Source organism: Zalophus californianus, chromosome 11 (genome assembly GCF_009762305.2).
Source record: "Zalophus californianus isolate mZalCal1 chromosome 11, mZalCal1.pri.v2, whole genome shotgun sequence".
Lineage (NCBI taxonomy): Eukaryota > Metazoa > Chordata > Mammalia > Carnivora > Otariidae > Zalophus > Zalophus californianus.
The window spans coordinates 65,648,432-65,666,831 of NC_045605.1; the positions used below are offsets into that span (position 1 = coordinate 65,648,432).

Below are 18,400 nucleotides of genomic sequence, written 5' to 3' on the forward strand. Positions count from 1 at the left end.
AGAGGGCTGGGCTACACTAGAAGAACTGAAATTCCCAGGAAGAAATACCTTAACTCTAAGAATTTGTTTGCAAATTGTGGTCAAACTGAATCAGCCTAGTTACAGTGGCAGAGGGAAGATAACAGATTAATCTTGAAAATAATTAAACTCAAAAAATAATTAAACCCAAAAAAGCCTCTTACATGAGCCTCACGCCTCACGTAAGAATCCTCTCCATAACTTCCCTGAAGATCTCATCATCCAACTTGATCACTTTCAGTAAGGAGTAACCTTTCTTCCTTGGGAGGCAGCCCACTCCACTGTTTAAAAGCCCTATTGTTAGAAAGTTCTTCCTCATTTATGTTAGAGTTGTCCTGTAACTTCCCTTAATTTTGCTCTCTGGAACTACCCAGAAAAAAAAAAAAACAATCTTTCAGTTAGACTTTGACATTTTTAAGGCAGCTGTCATGTTCCTTGCCCATTTTACTTTTCTTTAAATTAAGGCAAATGGGTACCTGGCTGCCTCAATTGGAAGAGCATGTGACTCTTGATCTCAAGGTCTTGAGTTCCAGCCCCATGTTGGGTAGAGAGATTACTTAAATAAATAAAACTTTTTTAAAAATGTGAAATTTACCTATCATAAAATTAACCCCATTAAAGGGTACAATTGGGGGAACCTGGGTGGCTCAGTTGGTTAGGTATCTGCCTTCAGCCCTGGTCATGATCCTGGGGTCCTGGGGTGGGGCCCCACATCAGGCTCCCTGCTCTGCAGGGAGTCTGCTTCTCCCTTTCTCTCTCCCTCTGCCCCTGCTCATGTTCTAAGTAAATAAATAAAAGCTTTAAAAAAAATAAAAATAGGGGTGCCTGGTTGGCTCAGTCGGTTGGGCATCTGCCTTCGGCTCAGGTCGTGATCTGGGGGTCCTGGGATCAAGCCCCGACATCGGGCTCCCTGCTCAGCGGGAAGCCTTGCTTCTCCCTCTGCCTCTGCCTGCCCCTCTCTCTGCTTGTGCTCTCTCTCTGACAAATAAATAAATAAAACATTTTGAAAAAACATAATAAAAAATAAATAAATAAAAAGTGTACAATTGGGTGGTATTTAGTAGATTCACAATGTTGTATAACTACCACTTCTATTTCCAAAACAATTTTGATCATACCCAGTAAGCAGCCACTCCCATTTCCCCTCCTCCAACCCCTCTTAACCACCAATTTGCTTTTTCTCTATGGATTTACCTATTATGGATATTTAATATAAATGGAATCATACAATATTTGACCTTTTGTGGGTTCTTTATTTAGTATAATGTTTTCAAGTTTCATCTATGTTGTAGCATGTATCAGTAGTTCATTCTTTTTATAGCTGAATAGCATTCCATTTTACGTATATACCCATATGAAATACAGTGTATCTATTTTTTCTTTTGTTTTCTGTGCTTTTGGTGTCATATCTAATTTCATTGCCAAATCCAAGGTCAGAAAAATTTGCTCCTGTTTTCTTCTAGGAGTTTCATAGTTTTAGCTCTTGTGTTTAGGCCATTTTAGGTTTTTGTACATGACAAGAGTCCCATTTTACTTTTTAAATGTGTTGAGCTTTATTTTATTAACAAGTGTTGGTGCAAATTATTTAAACTTTTTTTAAATTGAAGCTTAGTTGTTTTCAAGGTCTAGAATTAAATGCTGTGTGCTCTAAGGCATATTCCATCTGCTGGGTCATAGGTGGGCTGCCATTCCATTTCAAATGTGTGTTCTGTGGCATAGGGATTTTGACATATCCCAGCTATATGTATAAAGGTACCATATGTTTATATACACATGTGAACATATTTAGCATACACTGGAGCTGTGCTTTGCTTCTCAGCCAACAGTTGCCAGTCTGCTGAAACTGATAAGCCCTGACAAGGCAGCTGATTACTGAAGTTGGCTGAAGGCCAGACCATCCCCTTGAGATAACCACCATCACCTTTCACCAAAGAGTGAGGGAGTAAAGCAATCCCAGATTTGTTTTACTGATGTCTGGCAGGAGCAGGAAGGGAAGAAGAATATGCAACACAATGATGATGTGTACACAGCAGATGCCTTTCATTCATGCTTTAGAAGAAACAAGGGCCAATTACTAGCGAGCAAGAATTATCAGTCCTCTGCTCCTACAGTCGGCTGTTGTGGAGTGAGTGGTTGATCTCTACAGTCATTTCAAGTGCTTCCTGTGGTTAGCCACCACAGTTCAGAGAGGCAGTCTGAGAGTTAGACTTAACCAAATGTCCACGGGCAGGGTTGGGGCCTCTTCAAATGGTCTCTACAACCAATAACAAAGGAAACCATTTAGAAAATTGCCTGATTCATTGCCATATCTCCATCCATTCAGTTGCCTAAGTAATAAACTTAAATGATCCTTACCCTTGACACATGCCTCTCTCTCAGCCCTACATTCATCACTAAGCCCCATTGATCCTACTTCCCAAATATGTATACTTCTCTCCACCCCCATCGCCACCCCACTATCTGAGCCACTATCACTTTCCAACTTAACTATTGCAGTAACTTCCTAACTGATGTCCCTGCTTCACAGGTGGTTCCAGACTTTCCATGTAGGTGAAACTTAAGGACAGAGAGCTATGAACCTTCCCTTCAAATTAAATTTGTATAGCAAAGACACTGTTTCTACCCGGGGTGTATGTTTGGGGTACGGGAAGGAGGCTTCAGAGATGATTGATGGAAGTCTTCCTGCAGTTGCTTTCACACATGATTATATGAATAGTTGAATCCTGACACACATTAAGTACCCCTGACATTAGCAGTTATAGTATAAGTATATAAGTGTATATAAGTGCTGTGAGAGTTTGCAGGCTGCTTTTGCTTAGCTTGCATGTTTATTTGGTGAGCAGAACTGGCTACCTAATTTGTAGAACCCAGTGCAAAATGAAAACGTAGGACCCTCTGTTCAAAAATTACAAGAATTTCAAAACAGGGGGGGCGCCTGGGTGGCTCAGTCGTTAAGCGTCTGCCTTCAGCTCAGGTCATGATCCCAGGGTCCTGGGATCAAGCCCCGCATCCAGCTCCCTGCCCAGCGGGAAGCCTGCTTCTCCCTCTCCCACTCCCCCTGCTTGTGCTCTCTCTCTCGCTGTGTCTCTCTGTCAAATAAATAAATAAAATCTTAAAAAAAAAAAAGAATTTCAAAACAGGGCACCTGGGTGGCTTAGTTGGTTAAGCATCTGCCTTAGGCTCAGATCATGGTCTCCCGGGTCCTGGGATGGAGCTCCACGTTGGGAATCCTTGCTCAGCAGGGAGTCTGCTTCTCCCTCTCCCTCTACCCCTCCCCCGTTCATGCCGCGCGCTTCCGTGCGCGCACGCGCATATCGCTCTCACTCTCTTGCTCTACCTCAAATAAATAAAATCTTAAAAAAAAAAAAAAGATTTTCAAAACAGCAGGGCGCTTGGGTGGCTCAGTCGGTTAAGTGCCTTCGGCTTAGGTCATGATCCCAGGATCCTGGGATCCAGCCCTACATTGGGCTGTCTGCTCAGTGGGGAGCCTGCTTCTCCCTCTCCCTCTGCCAGCTCCTTCCCCTGCTTGTCCTCTCTCTCTCTGTCAAATAAATAAATAAAATCTTAAAAAAAAAAGAATTTCAAAACAGTGACAAACAAGGCATTAAACCAAGTGTAGGACCCTGTGAGGCAGAACATGGTGCATGTTCATGAAGCTGACTCTGTTGGTGAAGTTTAGGGTGGAATGTGTGTGTGTATGTGTGTGTAGGGGTACGGTAATAGAGATTTTGGGGGGACTAGGCCCTCACCTGTCTCTCGAGGGTGCCACCACTGCAACTGTTTCCCTTCTTGCTCTTCTTTAATCCATTCACCACATTAAATAGCCAAAATAGGGGCACCTGGGTGACTCAGGGGATAGTGCGAGGGACTCTTGATCTCACAGTCATGAGTTCAAGCCCCACCTTGGTGATAGAGATTACTTAAAAAAAAAAAAGTAAATAGCCAAAATGATCCTTTAAATAAATGTATGTCAGATCATGTCTCTCCCAACTTTAAACCTGTCAATAGATTCCCATGTCATCATGAATAAAGTGCAAAATCTTCATCATGTCCCAAAGCGTCCTATTTGCTCTAATCCTGATGACCTCTTTAATCTCATTTCATGCCCCTCTTCTTTTTCACTCAATACATTTCAACCGTACTGATCTCTCCCTAATGTACCAAGTGCTTTCTCACCCCTAAGGCTTTGTACATGCTGTTTCCTCCATTTGGAACATTAGATCCCCTAGTTTTGCTTTTCCTTCAGAACACTTACTTACGATTATAGTTTATAATCGTGTATTTATTCTTTTGAAGATTTATTTATGTCTGCCTACCCCACCATGCTGTAGCTCATTGAAGGTAAGAATGATGTTTGTATTGATGATTTCTGTATGCCTAACATGTAGCACAGAGCTAGGCATGTGATACAAGCTCAGGAAATATTTGTTAAAGGAATAAACACACTTTCAAATCATGCAGGCCCATATATAAGAATTGCCTCATTACAGCGGTTCTAATTGGATAGTATAGGGTCCCCACCTGGAGGCAGGTAGCATAACGGTTGCTCCTGTTAACATCTTTGGCTACAGATGAAACCCAGATGGTCTAATCATCTCTTTTATAATCCATTTATTATGCCACTCATTGTGTCATCAATAGTAAATTTCTTGAAGTCATTTTGTCTTGTTCTGTTATAGCTGTTAGTATAACAAGCTTCCCTATGTTTACCCTCTTCTCCATATTCTCTTTCATTTGTCCAATAGCAATTTACATTCTTTAAGCTTCAGGTAGGTTTGTCTTCTGGCTTTATCACATACAAGGACTGATTTTTTTTATTAAATATATATATACTATTTTTAGTAAACTCTACATCCAATGTGGGGCTCAAATTGACCACCCCGAGATCGAGAGTCGCATGCTTTCTGGACTAAGCCAGCCAGGTGCTCCAGAACTGATTGTTTCTGTCCATCTATTTTGTGCAAAAGTGCAAAAATGAGGCAGCAAACTGTATGCCTATTTTATTCTTTTTTTTTTTTTTTTTTAAAGATTTTATTTATTTATTCATGAGAGACAGAGAGAGAGAGAGAGAGGCAGAGGGAGAAGCAGGCTCCCAAGGAGCAGGGAGCCTGATGCGGGACTCGATCCCAGGACCCTGGGATCATGACCTGAGCCGAAGGCAGACGCTTAACCATCTGAGCCACCCAGGCGCCCTGCCTATTTTATTCTTAATTTGGTTTATGTACATGTGAATTTTTCTAGAAAGGATCTATATTTTATTAGCTCCTTGGAGAAGTCAGAGGTCCCAAAAAAGTGTCAAGTTTTGAATCCTGTTTTACTTCTCCCTATGAGTGACCAAATCTGCAAAGCTGATTGTGTCCTTTCCCTAAACAATTTTGTGTTATGACTCCAGGAAGTTTCTTAAACCTTGTTTTCAAATGAACTTTGTAAACAAGCCCTCAGCTCAGCAACGTCATTTTGAAACATGAATAATAAATGCATTATAAAATTTCCTGTTTGAAAAAAAGAGGCATCTGAGATAACTATGCAATGCACTTAGCTACTCACTTTTATTCTTATTAATATCATTAATATCATATAGTGCTTCTTATTTTTCTTCATGACCTGAGTGTGGTTACACTGGCTTTAGCTGAAAACCACCACCACAAATTTTTTTAAACTCCAAACATTACTAAGAGTAAGGCTTGGATTGAGGGCCTAAAAATAATTCAGTTGGAATGTGAAGAAGAAATTGAGACACCAATACAACAAATATTTAGCATATTTGTGTCTTTATATGTGATTTCAGGATACATACATTTATTACCCTGCTCTGGGGTTTATTTACGATCTGACCCTTAAAGAATTCTTGGGCACAAAAAAAAAAGTGGATCTTCATTAACCAGAATTTTTTTCTTTTTTTGTCTTTCTCTTGACAGTGAGATTTTAAAGATGTTTCTTCCTTCCCTTCCTTCCTTCTACTCAACAGTGAATCTACAATCACTGCAACTTGGCTGAAACTCCACGTTAACAAATCACCAGAAGCAGAACTCCCGCTGTGGTGTTTCCTTCTACATCCGACCGTTTAACTGAAAACTCAGTCGTGTGTGTGTGTGGGGGGGGGGGTGTCTTTAGGGATATTTAAGTAAGCGAACCGGAGGTTACACAACAGATGGCAACACTTAGCAAATTTTATATACTTTTTCAATTTATACCCCACGACCCCCAAGGGGAACACTCTGGTTCCTGTCCGCCACCTACGCAAACTCAGGCACACGCGTACACGCGCGTGACCGCGCGCGCGCACACGCGGACACACTTTCGAAGATACGCGTGTTCTAGCAAAATCCTGAGCTGCCACTCCAATACTTTGCTTAAAAAAAAAAAAAATAATTGGCGGGGTTCTCAAGCGTCTCTAAACGCTAGAGCGTCAAGGCGCACCTGAGCTGATAAGAAGTGTGCCAAGGCTGTCAGGTGGGAATTCCTGGCGTCGCTGCTATGTCGTTGGACTAGGCACTGGAGCCAGGAGGAGCGGAGCCCAGTCTCCACTCCTGGGTTTGCTGTGCTTGTTGAAGCAGCCCCAAGCTCAAAGCGAAGTTTGCATCTAGATCACGCTTCGCGATCCTGCAGAGGAGCTAGAGCGAATTCCCCCCCCCCACCCCGCTCCCACGGAATCATGGGTTTTCCAAAAAGACACAGAAAGGAGGCAACGAGGCACAGCCACAGAGACCTCTGCAGACCGAACCCCCCCGCCCAGGGCTGGTGGGAACTGGAAGGAACGAGTCCAGACCACGGGACCTTCCCTGGCTGTGGGCCGGCGCTCAGCTGTCCTTGACCTCTACAGCAGTTGAGGCGCGCGCGCCAGGGAAATGAAAGTAAAACCTGTCTTGGAGCGGACCCAACTGGAAGCTGGCGACAAGTCGCATCCGCAGAGAATGTCTTGGACAGGGTTGGTGTGAAGAGCCTGACTCTCAGGGAACAAACTGAAATGAAGAGATGGGAAGCGGGAGAAAAGCAGACTAGGTTCGTTGGGGGTGGCTCCTGGACACAGAGCAGGCGCACAGTAATACTGTCTGAGGTGCCGACGGACTAGCCGCCTGACCTGGTCTGCTGCAATGACAGCTCTGCGGCCCGCCAGGCGGCCGGAACCCAGCCACTACGCTGCTTTGCACCCCTCTGACCCCGAGCTCTTACCAGAATCAGACCCAGCTCCGGAGCCAGGAATCTGTCCCCTATCCTCAGCTGGAACTCAGATCCATTCAAGTGACTCCCTTGGGGAAGAGTCCCCAGAATGAATAACTTCAGCCGCGGTCATTCCTTCCCCGGGTGCAGTGTCCACGGTTCAGTCCTGATAATGAAAAGGCCGGTGAACAAGCAGTGTATAGCCCGGACCAGGCAAGTTCCCCCCCAACCCCCACCCGCTACCCAGCACCCAGCCTCCTTTCACTGGGTCTCAGAACCAGTTTGGCAGAGCAAGTAAGAAGCGTAGAGGTCTGCAGGGGGCACGTCACAGATGGGGAAACAAACTAGAGGGGAAACGTGATGTACCCACCTTCACACAGCCACAGGGTGGGTACTAGAAGCCGGTCCGCCGAGTCCAGTGGCCCCGCGCCCACCGCCTCTTAGTCTAGGCGCAGAGCTGCAGGACTTGAGAATAGGGTAGGGGTTGATAGGATACCAGAGGCCCGAATGCAAGAACTCAAGCTTCGCGGGGCCGAGTTCCCTTCCAGCTTGGCCCTCAGAAGGGAAGTAAGAAGAAAGTAAAGTCAAGAAGGGGTGATGGAGGGCCGCCTGGGTAGCTCAGTCGGTTAAGCATCTGCCTTCAGCTCAGGTCATGAGGGATCGAGTTCCACGTCAGGCTTCCTTGCTCAGCGGGAAACCTGCCGCTCCCCCGGTTTGTGCGCTCTCTCTCTGGCAAATAAATAAATAAAATCGTTAAAAAAAAAAAAAGCGGTGATGGAAGAACACAAATGGGTGACAAACGTGCTTGGGGGTGATTCATCATGAACAGGCATAAATCCTTGGGCGAGGGCTAGGACTCTCCTTTCCCCCTTGACTGCATGATGACCCCAGCCTAGAAATATCCACGCCGCGCCCGAGTCTGCGGTGCTTGCTTGCCAGGCCGAGTTAGGACTTTACTGCTTCCTGCGTTTGGCGTGACTTTGGTCAAATTCTTCCCGTCTCTGAACTTCATTTTCTACTTGGTGAGATAAGAACAGTATTGTTAACCTTCCTCGCCTAACTCAAGGGTAGGTGTCAGGATCAAAGATCAGGATGTGGCTGTGTTTTGTAAACTCTAAAGCGATTAACATACGTGAAACATTAGTGTGCTCCCTGGCAGTAAATCCTCCCGTTCATAAATGGGTGAATGAAGTCTCAGAGGGCAGCAAAGCAAACTCTCAGGTTGTAACCTTGTAAGGAATAACTGGATTACGGGGGGTGGGGGAAAAACGAAACGGTATCGTCCGTTCTAATTTTGGTTATTCCCATATTTCCAAATAGGCAATTAAATTCTGAAACTTCAGATCATTCTCCCCTCCAAATCCCAATTCTCAAATCAGTCTTTTCGAGCCGTGCCCCTATTGCGAAATCTTACGAGCCCGTCCGAGAACCTTGGAGTCTCAGCCTCTCTGGGGGTGTTGGCGAGCCCCACTCCTCTAGTCTCTGCTGGGTGTCCTGCCCCCGCGACTCCGCGGGAGTCTGGGGTCGCGCTCAGGTCAGGCGCCGAGCCGGCAGGGGGCGCGGTCCATTCGAGGCCACCGCTCCCGAGGTCCGGGGCTCCGGCCATGCGCGTGGTACCTCCCGCTGGCTCTTGCAGTTCCGTGCCAGTAGGCCTCGCACTCTGGGTTGCATAGGTCCTAAGTAACGACCCCAAGAGGTTGTACCGGCCCCACTTCGCCCTGGTTTATATTCTGAAGCCTGTGCCCAGAGAGTCAGGATTGTGGCAGTTCCTACACCAATCTTTGGAGCTCATCTCTGAGTCCTCTGGGCACGAGGGACCCCTACCCCCACCCCCCACCCCCCGACCCCCACCCCCCGGCCCCCACCCCCCCACCCCCACCCCCCCACACCTTCGGACAAGCAATGCGCGCGCTGGAGGGCAGAAGCCCGCGCGCGCCCGAGGGAAGAATGGGAGGGTGCGAGGGCAGCTCAGGCCCCGCCCCCTGTGCGCCTATAAAGCCGAGGAACCAGAGCCGGCCACTCAGTGGTTTCTTGGTGACACTAGGCGGAACAACTCGAGCCTTGCCACCTCTGGTTTCTCACCGCAGCTGGGACGTTGGGGTTTTGCCAGTGCCAGAGCGACGTCTCAGACTTTCTTCTTCCAGATCTTGGCAGATCACCCCCTCAGCAGGTAGGCGCCACAGGCGAGGCGGAGATAAGCGGTGGGGGAGGTGGGGGGGGGCACTTTAGAGTCCTGGAAACTGGGGCACAACCCATTTTGGAAGGTCCTCTGCGGGTTGCGTCCCATACACTGGGCCCAGCCGTGCACACAACTAGAAGTGCAGAGACCGACCCAGTCCCCTCTCCTCCGCCACCCAAATTCCGAGAAGTCGAGCAGGAAACCTCTGGGAAGCCTGGCGCTGGGCAGAGGCCTCCCCTGCGGGGCCTGTCACCCGCCCGGCGGGTGCAAATGCCGCTGGCGCCTTTCTGCGCCCGGGCGAGATAAGCGTCTGAGCCAGGCGGAGCGCGGGCTCACTCTGCCCGCGCGGGGGCCCCCACACGCCCTCCGTGCCCCGCCCGGGCTGTGCTGCAGGCTGGGTGCTCACGCTCGGCCCCTCTCTCTCCTATCAGGGTCCGCGCATCGCCGCCAGCATGAAGCTGGTTCCCGTCGCCCTCATGTACCTGGGCTCGCTCGCCTTCTTGGGCGCCGACACTGCACGGCTCGACGTGGCGTCAGAATTCCGAAAGAAGTGAGTCGCAGGCAGCTCCTTTTCCAGTCCTTGCACCTGGGAGACGAGGGGTTAGAAGTGGATGGGAGCCGGTCGGGACCGGGACCTCTCCTGGATGCATGCGAAACGAGTCTGTGTGTTTTCTAGGTGGAATAAGTGGGCTCTAAGTCGCGGGAAGAGGGAACTTCGAGCGTCCAGCAACTATGCCACCGGGCTCACTGACGCTAAGGCCGGGCCTGCCCAGACTCTCATTCGGCCCCAGGACGTGAAGGGCGCCTCTCGCAACCCCCAGGCCAGGTAACTATGCCCTGCGCTGAAGAGGGGTGGGCTAGGGGAGCTCTCCTCCATCACCCTGGCCCTGGGGATCGTCCGGGCTCTCTGGCAGTTCAGACGGCGTAGCAGTTTCCAGTCCCCTCCGGTCCTTGAATGGCTCAGATTCCTGGTGGCTGGGGCCAAAGCCCTGCTTGATGGGGGTCTCATGTTACCTTCCTTCCCTTCCCCAGCAGTCCGGACGCCGCCCGCATCCGAGTCAAACGCTACCGCCAGAGTATGAACAATTTCCAGGGCCTGCGGAGCTTCGGCTGCCGCTTCGGAACGTGCACGGTGCAGAAACTGGCGCACCAGATCTACCAGTTCACAGACAAGGACAAGGACGGCGTCGCCCCCAGGAGCAAGATTAGCCCCCAGGGGTACGGCCGCCGGCGTCGGCGCTCCCTGCCCATGACCGGCCCGAGCCGGACTCTGTTGTTCCCAGAGTCACAGGCACGCGGGGCTCCGGCCTCCCGGGTGCATCAGGTGCTCGCCAATCTCTTTAAGATTTAGGCGCCTGTGGCAGCAGCGAACTGGCGCGCGTATGCATCCCGCTGGCTTCCCCCGGGGCGGAGGGCTTCGCAGGGCCAAGCCCCTCAGCGGATGGAAACCGGGCTGAGACAGCCCTGCAGAGACCAGGAGTCCGGGAGGCACGGTCCAGCGGCGAGCCCTGGCTTTGCAGGAGCCCCTTCTCCTTGGAGCTCCGTTCCCTACGTCCCAATCCAGCCCAGGGGGGCAGAGGAATGCGAGGGAGTGTCTGCCAGGCTCACGGAAGGGAGAAACTGAGAATTAAATGCTTGAGACCCCCAGGGACAGGGGTCTGAGTCACTGCCGTGCCTTCCCACAAACTGATTTATCACGGGGTGTCACCCCACCGGGGCGCAAGCCTCACTATTACTTGAACTTTCCAAAACCTAGAGAGGAAAAGTGCAATGCGTGTTATATATACAGAGGTAACTATCAATATTTAAGTTCCTTGCTGTCAAGATTTTTTTTTTGTAACTTCAAATATAGAGATATTTTTGTACGTTATATATTGTATTAAGGGCATTTTAAAGCAATTGCATTGTCCCCCCTCCCCACTTATTTTAATACGTGAATGTCTCAGCGAGGTGTAACGTTGTTTGCTGCGTGGAATGTGTGAGGGTGTGCGTGAGAGACTGATTACCTCTTGTGGAAGAAGGAAACAGTGTCTCTGTATATTTACATAAAATGGGTGATATGCGAAATAGCAAATAAATAAACTGTCTCGATGTTGATTAATTCTGGGCTCACGAGTCTTGGGAGGGAGGGTACCCCTGGTCCCAGTGCGTCCAGAAGCCTCGGGCTCCCGCCGCCTTGCGTGGGAAGGTGGCACGGCTGCGCGCGCGTGTGCTGGCTGGTCCCCCCGCGGGCGGAGCTGTCCCGAGCGCCGCTCTCCTTGCGGGGCGCGCGGAGCGCCTGTCCTGCGAGCGGGTCCGGGCTTCGCGGAGGCGCCTAAGATCGCAGCCTTGCGTGGCGGCCGGGCCGGGCGGGGAAGGGTGAGCTCTAGTGGGGAAGCGAGCCTGGACTCTCCGGGTTGCGCAACAGAGTCCCAGATTTTATGGAGTTGCTCGCGGATCCGCGCAAAAGCGCGCCTCGGAGAGCTGGGGTGGTCTCCGAGGCCTTCTAAGTGAGGAGCTGTTCCAGGCTGCCGCGGTGTTAAAAGTTAGAAGCTACTCCACCAAAATGTTCGCACTGCTCCGGGAATCCGGCAGCCGCGCCAGTAACCCCCGTCCTCTGCCTGCCTGGTGTCCCAGCGAGCCGGCGGGCTCATCAGCGAGGCTGTGGCGCCCCCAGCCGGCCGCCTGGGAGCGGCCCGAGAGCCGTCAGGCAGTACGTGCGGTTTAATAAGTCCTCCTACGTGGGAGTCAGCACACAGCCTTAATGAGAGAGGAAAGAAAAAAACAGTTTGCAGATGCCAACCAGGGCCGGCCCCCCCAGACCTGCACGGCGGCTCCCAGTTCTGGAACCGTGACTCAGCGCCCACACGCTGCGCAGCGTGCAGCTGCTGGCCGGAGGCGGGGACGGACGGACGTGCCGCCGGAATCGTGCGCCTCTGACGGCCTAAGACCTTCATTGTTCCGCCTCCCCTTGCCGCTCTCCTCTTCCTTCCTCCTCCCCAAGCCTTTTCATTTTTTCTTCACTTCTCCCCAGGCTGCCTTTTGCTCCCTCCTTCCTTCCCCTCCTTGCTTTCTTTATGCCTTAATCATCTTAGAAGGTTGACCCCAGTTCCAGGCATAGAAGCTGGACACTAAGGCTCAGTGAGTGACTAGAAGGTCAGGGGACACGGGAACAGTTAGGACCGAAGGGGAGGCTAAGGGGAAGCCCCCCTACTTTTGATTTCCCTGCTCCATTTGTGTCATCCAATATCCTGAAGACCCCGGATGGTGACCAACTGCTTGCCCTTTTCAGAAAGTTTCCCTGGCCTTTCCACGTCAAAGCATGGCTGAAATGTTGGTGCTTATAGGTGATCTCAGAAACCTTTCTGAGAAAATCTGAGTTTGGGGAATGGAAATTTTTCCAGGGCAGCCTACCTTCCTCTGGACCTTTTGCACCAATTGCCTTTCTTCTAAGGGCCAGAAATGGTTCCTTTCAGAAAAAGCCTGCTTGTGCAGTAAAAGAGATAGGTCCTAGGTCTAGGGTCCAGGGACAACCTGCTTCTGAAGCAGTTTTAATTCAGAAGAAAGTAGATCCTAGCACCTGGAATTTCCTTAAGATCACACACAAAGCCTCAGTTTTGCACACCTGGCCCTTGATGGTGTCCATTTTCATACAGTTCATTGTCCTATTTGATCTCAACAGTTTTGTGAGACTCATCAGAATTGAGGCGGTTACCAATGCAGCAACCAACCATCCTCATCCTCAAGGGCCTTTTAATAAATGTTCAGAGAGAACTCTGAGCCAGGCATTGTAAAAAGTACAGGGCATGTATGGATGAAAGAGTGACTAAAAACTCCAGTCATGGAATTTCTATGCCAGTGAGTGGTTCTGGGTGGTCTAAAGGGGCGACAGAAGCTTCAGAGAGCAGCAAACGCTTCAGCTTCACAGACAGTGATCAGGATTAAATACCCTTTTCCTTGCACCAAGATTTGTCGTACAGCCACAGAGCCCTCCAGCCAAACCTCACCCTGGCAGAACTTCAGGCGGCAGACAAAGCTGCCAAAGGCAGGTCGGGCTCTAGCTTAGGGCTGTTCTGAGCAGGGATCGGGCATCTAGCCTTTAGCCCAGGGAGTCTTATGACTCCCTTCAGGGAATCCAAGGCAAGTGAAGGAGATGGTTCAGCTCTGAAAGAGGCAGCTGCTCAGCTGGAGTCCTTCCCAACTGAAAATTTTGTGATCAGAGACCTGTCTGAAAAGAGACCCTCTTAAATGGAGTACAAGGTCTGAATTGACTGAAGGTCACCATCAAGCCCTGGGACATTCTCTGTGAGCCTTTCAACCTACCTTCTGGATTTTTTTTTTCATAAGGTGTTGAAGCCTGTCGGGATAAGACCTCCTGATGCCAAGAACACATCGTTTATCAACAGTGATGAGTCATTTGTGAGCTGATTGGACATGTCCTCAGCTTTCAGAGTAGTCACAGCTTTTATCTTTAGCTACTGTTGCTGGCTGTGGGAATGGTACCATCCATTTGTAATCAGACAAAGAGTACTTGGCAATTTCTTGAGAAGCCAATACCTTGGCTGAACAGTTAAGGGTGGAAAAGAGTGATGGGGAAGATGGAACTTGGTTCTTTTTTTTAGCACCTGCTTTGTATCAGACATTCTCCTAGCCACTTTGTACATGTTATCTCATTTAATTCTTATGGCAGCTTTCTAAAGTAGGTGTTATTATCTCTATTTGTAGATAAGAGAATTGAACCTCAGAGACATAAAGTAACTCAGCCAAGATCACACAGTGAGTAGTAAGTGCTGGAGTCTGGATTTGCACCCAAGCACTCCAGGCTATTTTAATGCTATAAAGCCATGGAGAGTAAGTGGTGTAATTTTAACATTTGGACTCTCAAGCCAGATGTCCCCAAATGTCCTCTAATATGAGGATGGCTTGGGTAGGTGATTTACACCTGTGGTTCTGGAAGATTTACAGGAGGTTGGTAGGACTGGGAAAGGAAAATTACTTTGGCGGTATGCTCAGTGAATGCAAAATAAATAAATGAAGTGAGGATTGAAATTCTTGGTCCCGGTTTGAAGCAGGGGTTATAAATCAGGAATAGCTTTTCCCCCCTGAGCGAAGCCACTGACCTCTTTGGTTTTCATTGCCAAATATAGTTAGAACATGCCCTGAAGGCCTCAAGAGCTGGTTTCTGAGGAGAAGGCCTTCTGAGCTATTCCTGGCCAAACACAGTCCCACTCTGTATGTCTTGAGTCACCTGTAAGAACACCTGTGTCTACAAAGCTACAAATAGAGTTTCCACCTTTGAGGTGGAACCTTTTGTCTTTGACAATTGTTGCCCAAAGCAGCTTTTCAGAGGCTGTTGTAAGTTGACTGCTTTCTTCTCTTTTCCCCAGCCAAGAAGGAGAGGGCCTTGTTATCCTGGGTCTCACTGAGGTTTCTGCCAAAGCCAGATGGAGGCTTGGTCTCCATTTGTATGGGAAGAAGGGTGAGGCTAGATAGCTATCTGGTGGTCCCACTGGTCTTGTTCCAGAGCTATTTTGGAACATTCTGGAAAAACAATAAAATGACTGTGACCACACAGGCAGATGAATTTAGTAGGTTATTGTACATTTATCCAACAGCAGGAAAGTACTTCTGAGTATTAAGATGAATTTTTTAAAACACAAAAAATACATTTTACTTATTATATGATACTCAGTGCAGAACAAAAGATTCACCTTTCATACCACTCCTAGAGATAGTCACTATTAATATCTTAGTATGTACTCTTTTAGACATGTATATATATAATACATATCCATTTATGCATATACTTTTGAAAATTGAACTCAAGTGCACAGAGCTGAATTAAACATACTCCTCAGTTTAAGGCAAACTGTCATTACCAGTCTATTCAGGGCTTCTCTCTTGTTTTATTTTAATTATTTTTTTTCTCCTTTAATTTCCATACCTTTTTCCATCTCCTTCAGAGGAACCCTCTTTCACATATCTTTATGATAATTGTTATCTCTCTCTCTCTGTTCTTGATCCTTTTATTCCATTGGAGTGTTTGTTTTTTTCCTATTGATTTGAAACACTACCTAATGATTAAGAATATTAAAGTCTGTCATGTACACACATTCCTTTTTTCCTTTTTGTGCGTGTGTTTTATTTTTTGCCATATAAAACTTATAGATATTTATATCATCAAAGTTATCAATTTCTGCCTTTGTTGGCTTCCTTGGGAAGTATTTCTCTATCTCACTATTTTAGAATATTCACCTATTTTTCTTCTAACACTCTTATAATTTCACTTTGTATTTTGAACATTTTAATGCAACTGGAATTTCTTTTGGTATATGATGTGAGGTAGGGATTTAATTCGATTTCTTTTCTCCCAAATTGTTAGCCAGTTGCCTAATACATATACTAAGTAGTACACATTTTCTGCAGGATTTGAGAGTTTTCCTCCATCATATACTACAGAGGTTTTCAAGCTGTGTTCTACAGAGCCACAGGATTTTCCTGAGTTATTTCTGCAGATTCCTGGGGAGACAAAGAGGAAGCAAAAGAGCCAGACTCTTACTGCTACTTCCAGACGGAACAGTTCTACTCTTTTTGTTTTATATGCTGGGGCTCCATTTCAGATTTTATTATTTATTTTTATTTATTTATTTAAAATCTCTTGCTTTTATTTTTTTTAAAGATTTTATTTATTTATTTGACAGAGTGTGGGAGAGCACAAGCAGGGGGAGCGGCAGACAGAGGGGAGGGAGAGGCAAGCTCCCTGCTGAGCAGGCAGCCCCATGTGGGGCTTGATCCCAGGACCCTGGGATCACAACCTGAGCTGAAGGCAGATGCCCAACTGACTGAGCTACCCAGATGTCCCTCCATTTCAGATTTTATTTGAAGAAAGAGTTCATCTGTTTGCAAATCAGTAATATAACAAAAAAATTTTTTAAGTTTCTATTTTGATTGTAGTTAGTTAACATACAGTGTTATATTAGTTTCAAATGTAGAATTCAGTGATTCAACACTTCCATACAACACCCAGTGCTCATCACAGCAAATGCCCTCCTTAATCCCCATCACCTATTTAACCCATCCCCCCCAAATTCTTTTTTTTTAAGATTTTATTTATTTATTTATTTATTTATTTTTAAGATTTTATTTATTTGACAGAGAGAGACACAGTGAGAGAGGGAACACAAGCAGGGGGAGTGGGAGAGGGAGAAGCAGGCTCTCTGCTGAGCAGAGAGTCCGATATGGGGCTCGATCTCAGGACCCTGAGATCATGACCTGAGCCGAAGGCAGAAGATTAATGACTGAGCCACCCAGGCGCGCCTAAAGATTTTATTTATTTATTTGACAGAGAGAGACAGCGAGAGCAGGAACACAACAGGGGAAGTGGGAGAGGGAGAAGCAGGCTCCCCGCTGAGCAGGGAGCCCGATGTGGGGCTGGATCCCAGGACCCTGGAATCATGACCTGAGCTGAGGGCAGATGCTTAACAACTGAGCCACCCAGGTGCCCCCCTCCCCAATTCTTAAACAGTAAATATTTGAATCTGTTTCTGGTCCTTTTATTCTCTTCCATTGTTCAGTCCATCTTTTCCTGTACCAGTTTAACAATTAAAATAATTATTATTCAACTTTTCAAACTTACACAAAAAATAGAGATAATAACATGAGCTCCCAGATATCTATCATTAAAATCTAGGGGCACCTGAGAGGCTCAGTCAGTTAAACATCCCTCTCTTGATTTTGGCTCAGGTCATGATCTCAGGGTCATGAGATCGAGCCTACTGTCAGGCTCTGCACTGGGCATATATAGCGTGCTTGGGATTCTCTCTCTCCCTCTGCCCCTCCCCTGCTTCTTCCCCTCTCAAAAACAAAAACAAAAAACAAGAAACCTAACACTTATCAGGGTCACCTGGCTGGCTTGGTTGGTGGCTCTTGATCTCTTGTGAGTTGTGAATTCTAGCCCCACATTGGTTTTTGTTTTTTTTTTAAGATTTTATTTATTTATTTGACAGAGAGAGACAGCGAGAGCAGGAACACAACAGGGGAAGTGGGAGAGGGAGAAGCAGGCTCCCCGCTGAGCAGGGAGCCCGATGCGGGGCTTGATCCCAGGACCCTGGGATCATGACCTGAGCCGAAGGCAGACGCTTAACGACTGAGCCACCCAGGCGCCCCCCACATTGGTTATTGAGTTTACTTAAAAATAAAATTAAAAATTAAAAAAATCTAACACCAAGATTTTGCTGTACTTAATTCATCTATCCCTTTTTCTTTTGTTTTGTATCTTGCCAAAGAATCTGGTTTTCTTTTCCTTCCTTCCTTCCTTCCATCCTTCATTCTCCTCTCTTTTCCCCAGACATTGTATCATTTCACCCACACACACTTCTGTATACATCTGGTTTTTAAAAAACATTTTCTTACATAACCAAATGCTATTGTCACACTTAACGTTAACAGTAATTTTGTGGTATCACCTCATACCCAGTCCGTAATCAAATTTGCCTTATTGCCTCAAAAATGTCTTTTGACAGTAGTTTGTTCAAAACAGGCTCCAAACAAGATTGTTCCATCTCCAAAGTTTCTTTTAATCTAGAGCAACCGTCCTCCCATTTTGTTTTCATGCCGTTGACTTATTGAAGAAAACAATGTTTTAATAGTTTCATTTAGAGCTTTTATTATCAAGATAAATCCTGATTCTCCACTTCACTCTGCTTGGGTAAACTCAGCCAGAACATCCTGGCCTGCTCACTTGTCAGGGTCGGGTGGGGCCCTGGAGTGGTCAATGTTGTAGTATTTCTTACTGAAAGTGAGTATCTTGAAATGTTAATCTTTGTGCTTTTCTTTGCTACACTCTTTCCACTTGACCTTTCTCCTAGTAAATCGGAGGCATTGCCGGGAGGAGAATTAGGATTGGTACACCGGGAATGCAAAGAGAAAGAAACAGAATGAAACAGTCAATGTTCAGTTTTCTGACTTTTAAAATAGCCTCTTAAAGCCCACATCAAAAACAATAGTTTTGAAAGCCAAAGACTTTTATTTGCAGAGAACCAGGTTTTGCTGAGAGAAGAAAAA

General features: G+C 47.2%; 1 protein-coding gene and 1 long non-coding RNA gene across 4 annotated transcripts; one reads left to right on the forward strand and one right to left on the reverse strand.

The window, feature by feature from the left end:
* Nucleotides 1-1,318: 1,318 nt before the first annotated feature.
* Nucleotides 1,319-8,992, reverse strand: LOC113914508. 2 transcript variants are annotated; one of them, XR_003517470.2, is made up of 4 exons: nt 7,550-8,992; nt 7,192-7,345; nt 6,439-6,980; nt 1,319-2,272 (listed from the first exon to the last, which is right to left on the reverse strand). It is a non-coding gene; the product is annotated as an uncharacterized LOC113914508 (long non-coding RNA). The 2 variants fall into 2 exon arrangements; XR_003517469.2 differs by lacking the exon at nt 1,319-2,272 and having other exon boundaries at nt 5,560-6,980.
* Nucleotides 8,993-9,125: 133 nt separating this feature from the next.
* Nucleotides 9,126-11,459, forward strand: ADM (adrenomedullin). Of its 2 annotated transcripts, none has more exons than XM_027579337.2 (4): nt 9,126-9,349; nt 9,790-9,908; nt 10,035-10,184; nt 10,394-11,459. In XM_027579337.2, the coding sequence occupies exons 2-4, from the start codon at nt 9,811-9,813 to the stop codon at nt 10,707-10,709; spliced, it is 564 nt and encodes a 187-aa protein (XP_027435138.1). In that variant the 5' UTR covers nt 9,126-9,349; nt 9,790-9,810; the 3' UTR covers nt 10,710-11,459. The 2 variants fall into 2 exon arrangements, with proteins under 2 accessions (XP_027435138.1, XP_027435137.1); XM_027579336.2 differs by having other exon boundaries at nt 9,169-9,349; nt 10,391-11,459.
* The last annotated feature ends 6,941 nt before the right edge of the window (nt 11,460-18,400 follow it).

Bases quoted from the DNA above. Each gene is read 5' to 3' on its own strand.
- ADM (XM_027579336.2), top strand. From the start codon at position 9,811: ATGAAGCTGGTTCCCGTCGCCCTCATGTACCTGGGCTCGCTCGCCTTC. The intron at 9,909-10,034 runs GTGAGTCGCAGG...TGTGTTTTCTAG, and splicing joins GCGTCAGAATTCCGAAAGAA to GTGGAATAAGTGGGCTCTAA. The intron at 10,185-10,390 runs GTAACTATGCCC...TCCCTTCCCCAG, and splicing joins TCTCGCAACCCCCAGGCCAG to CAGTCCGGACGCCGCCCGCA.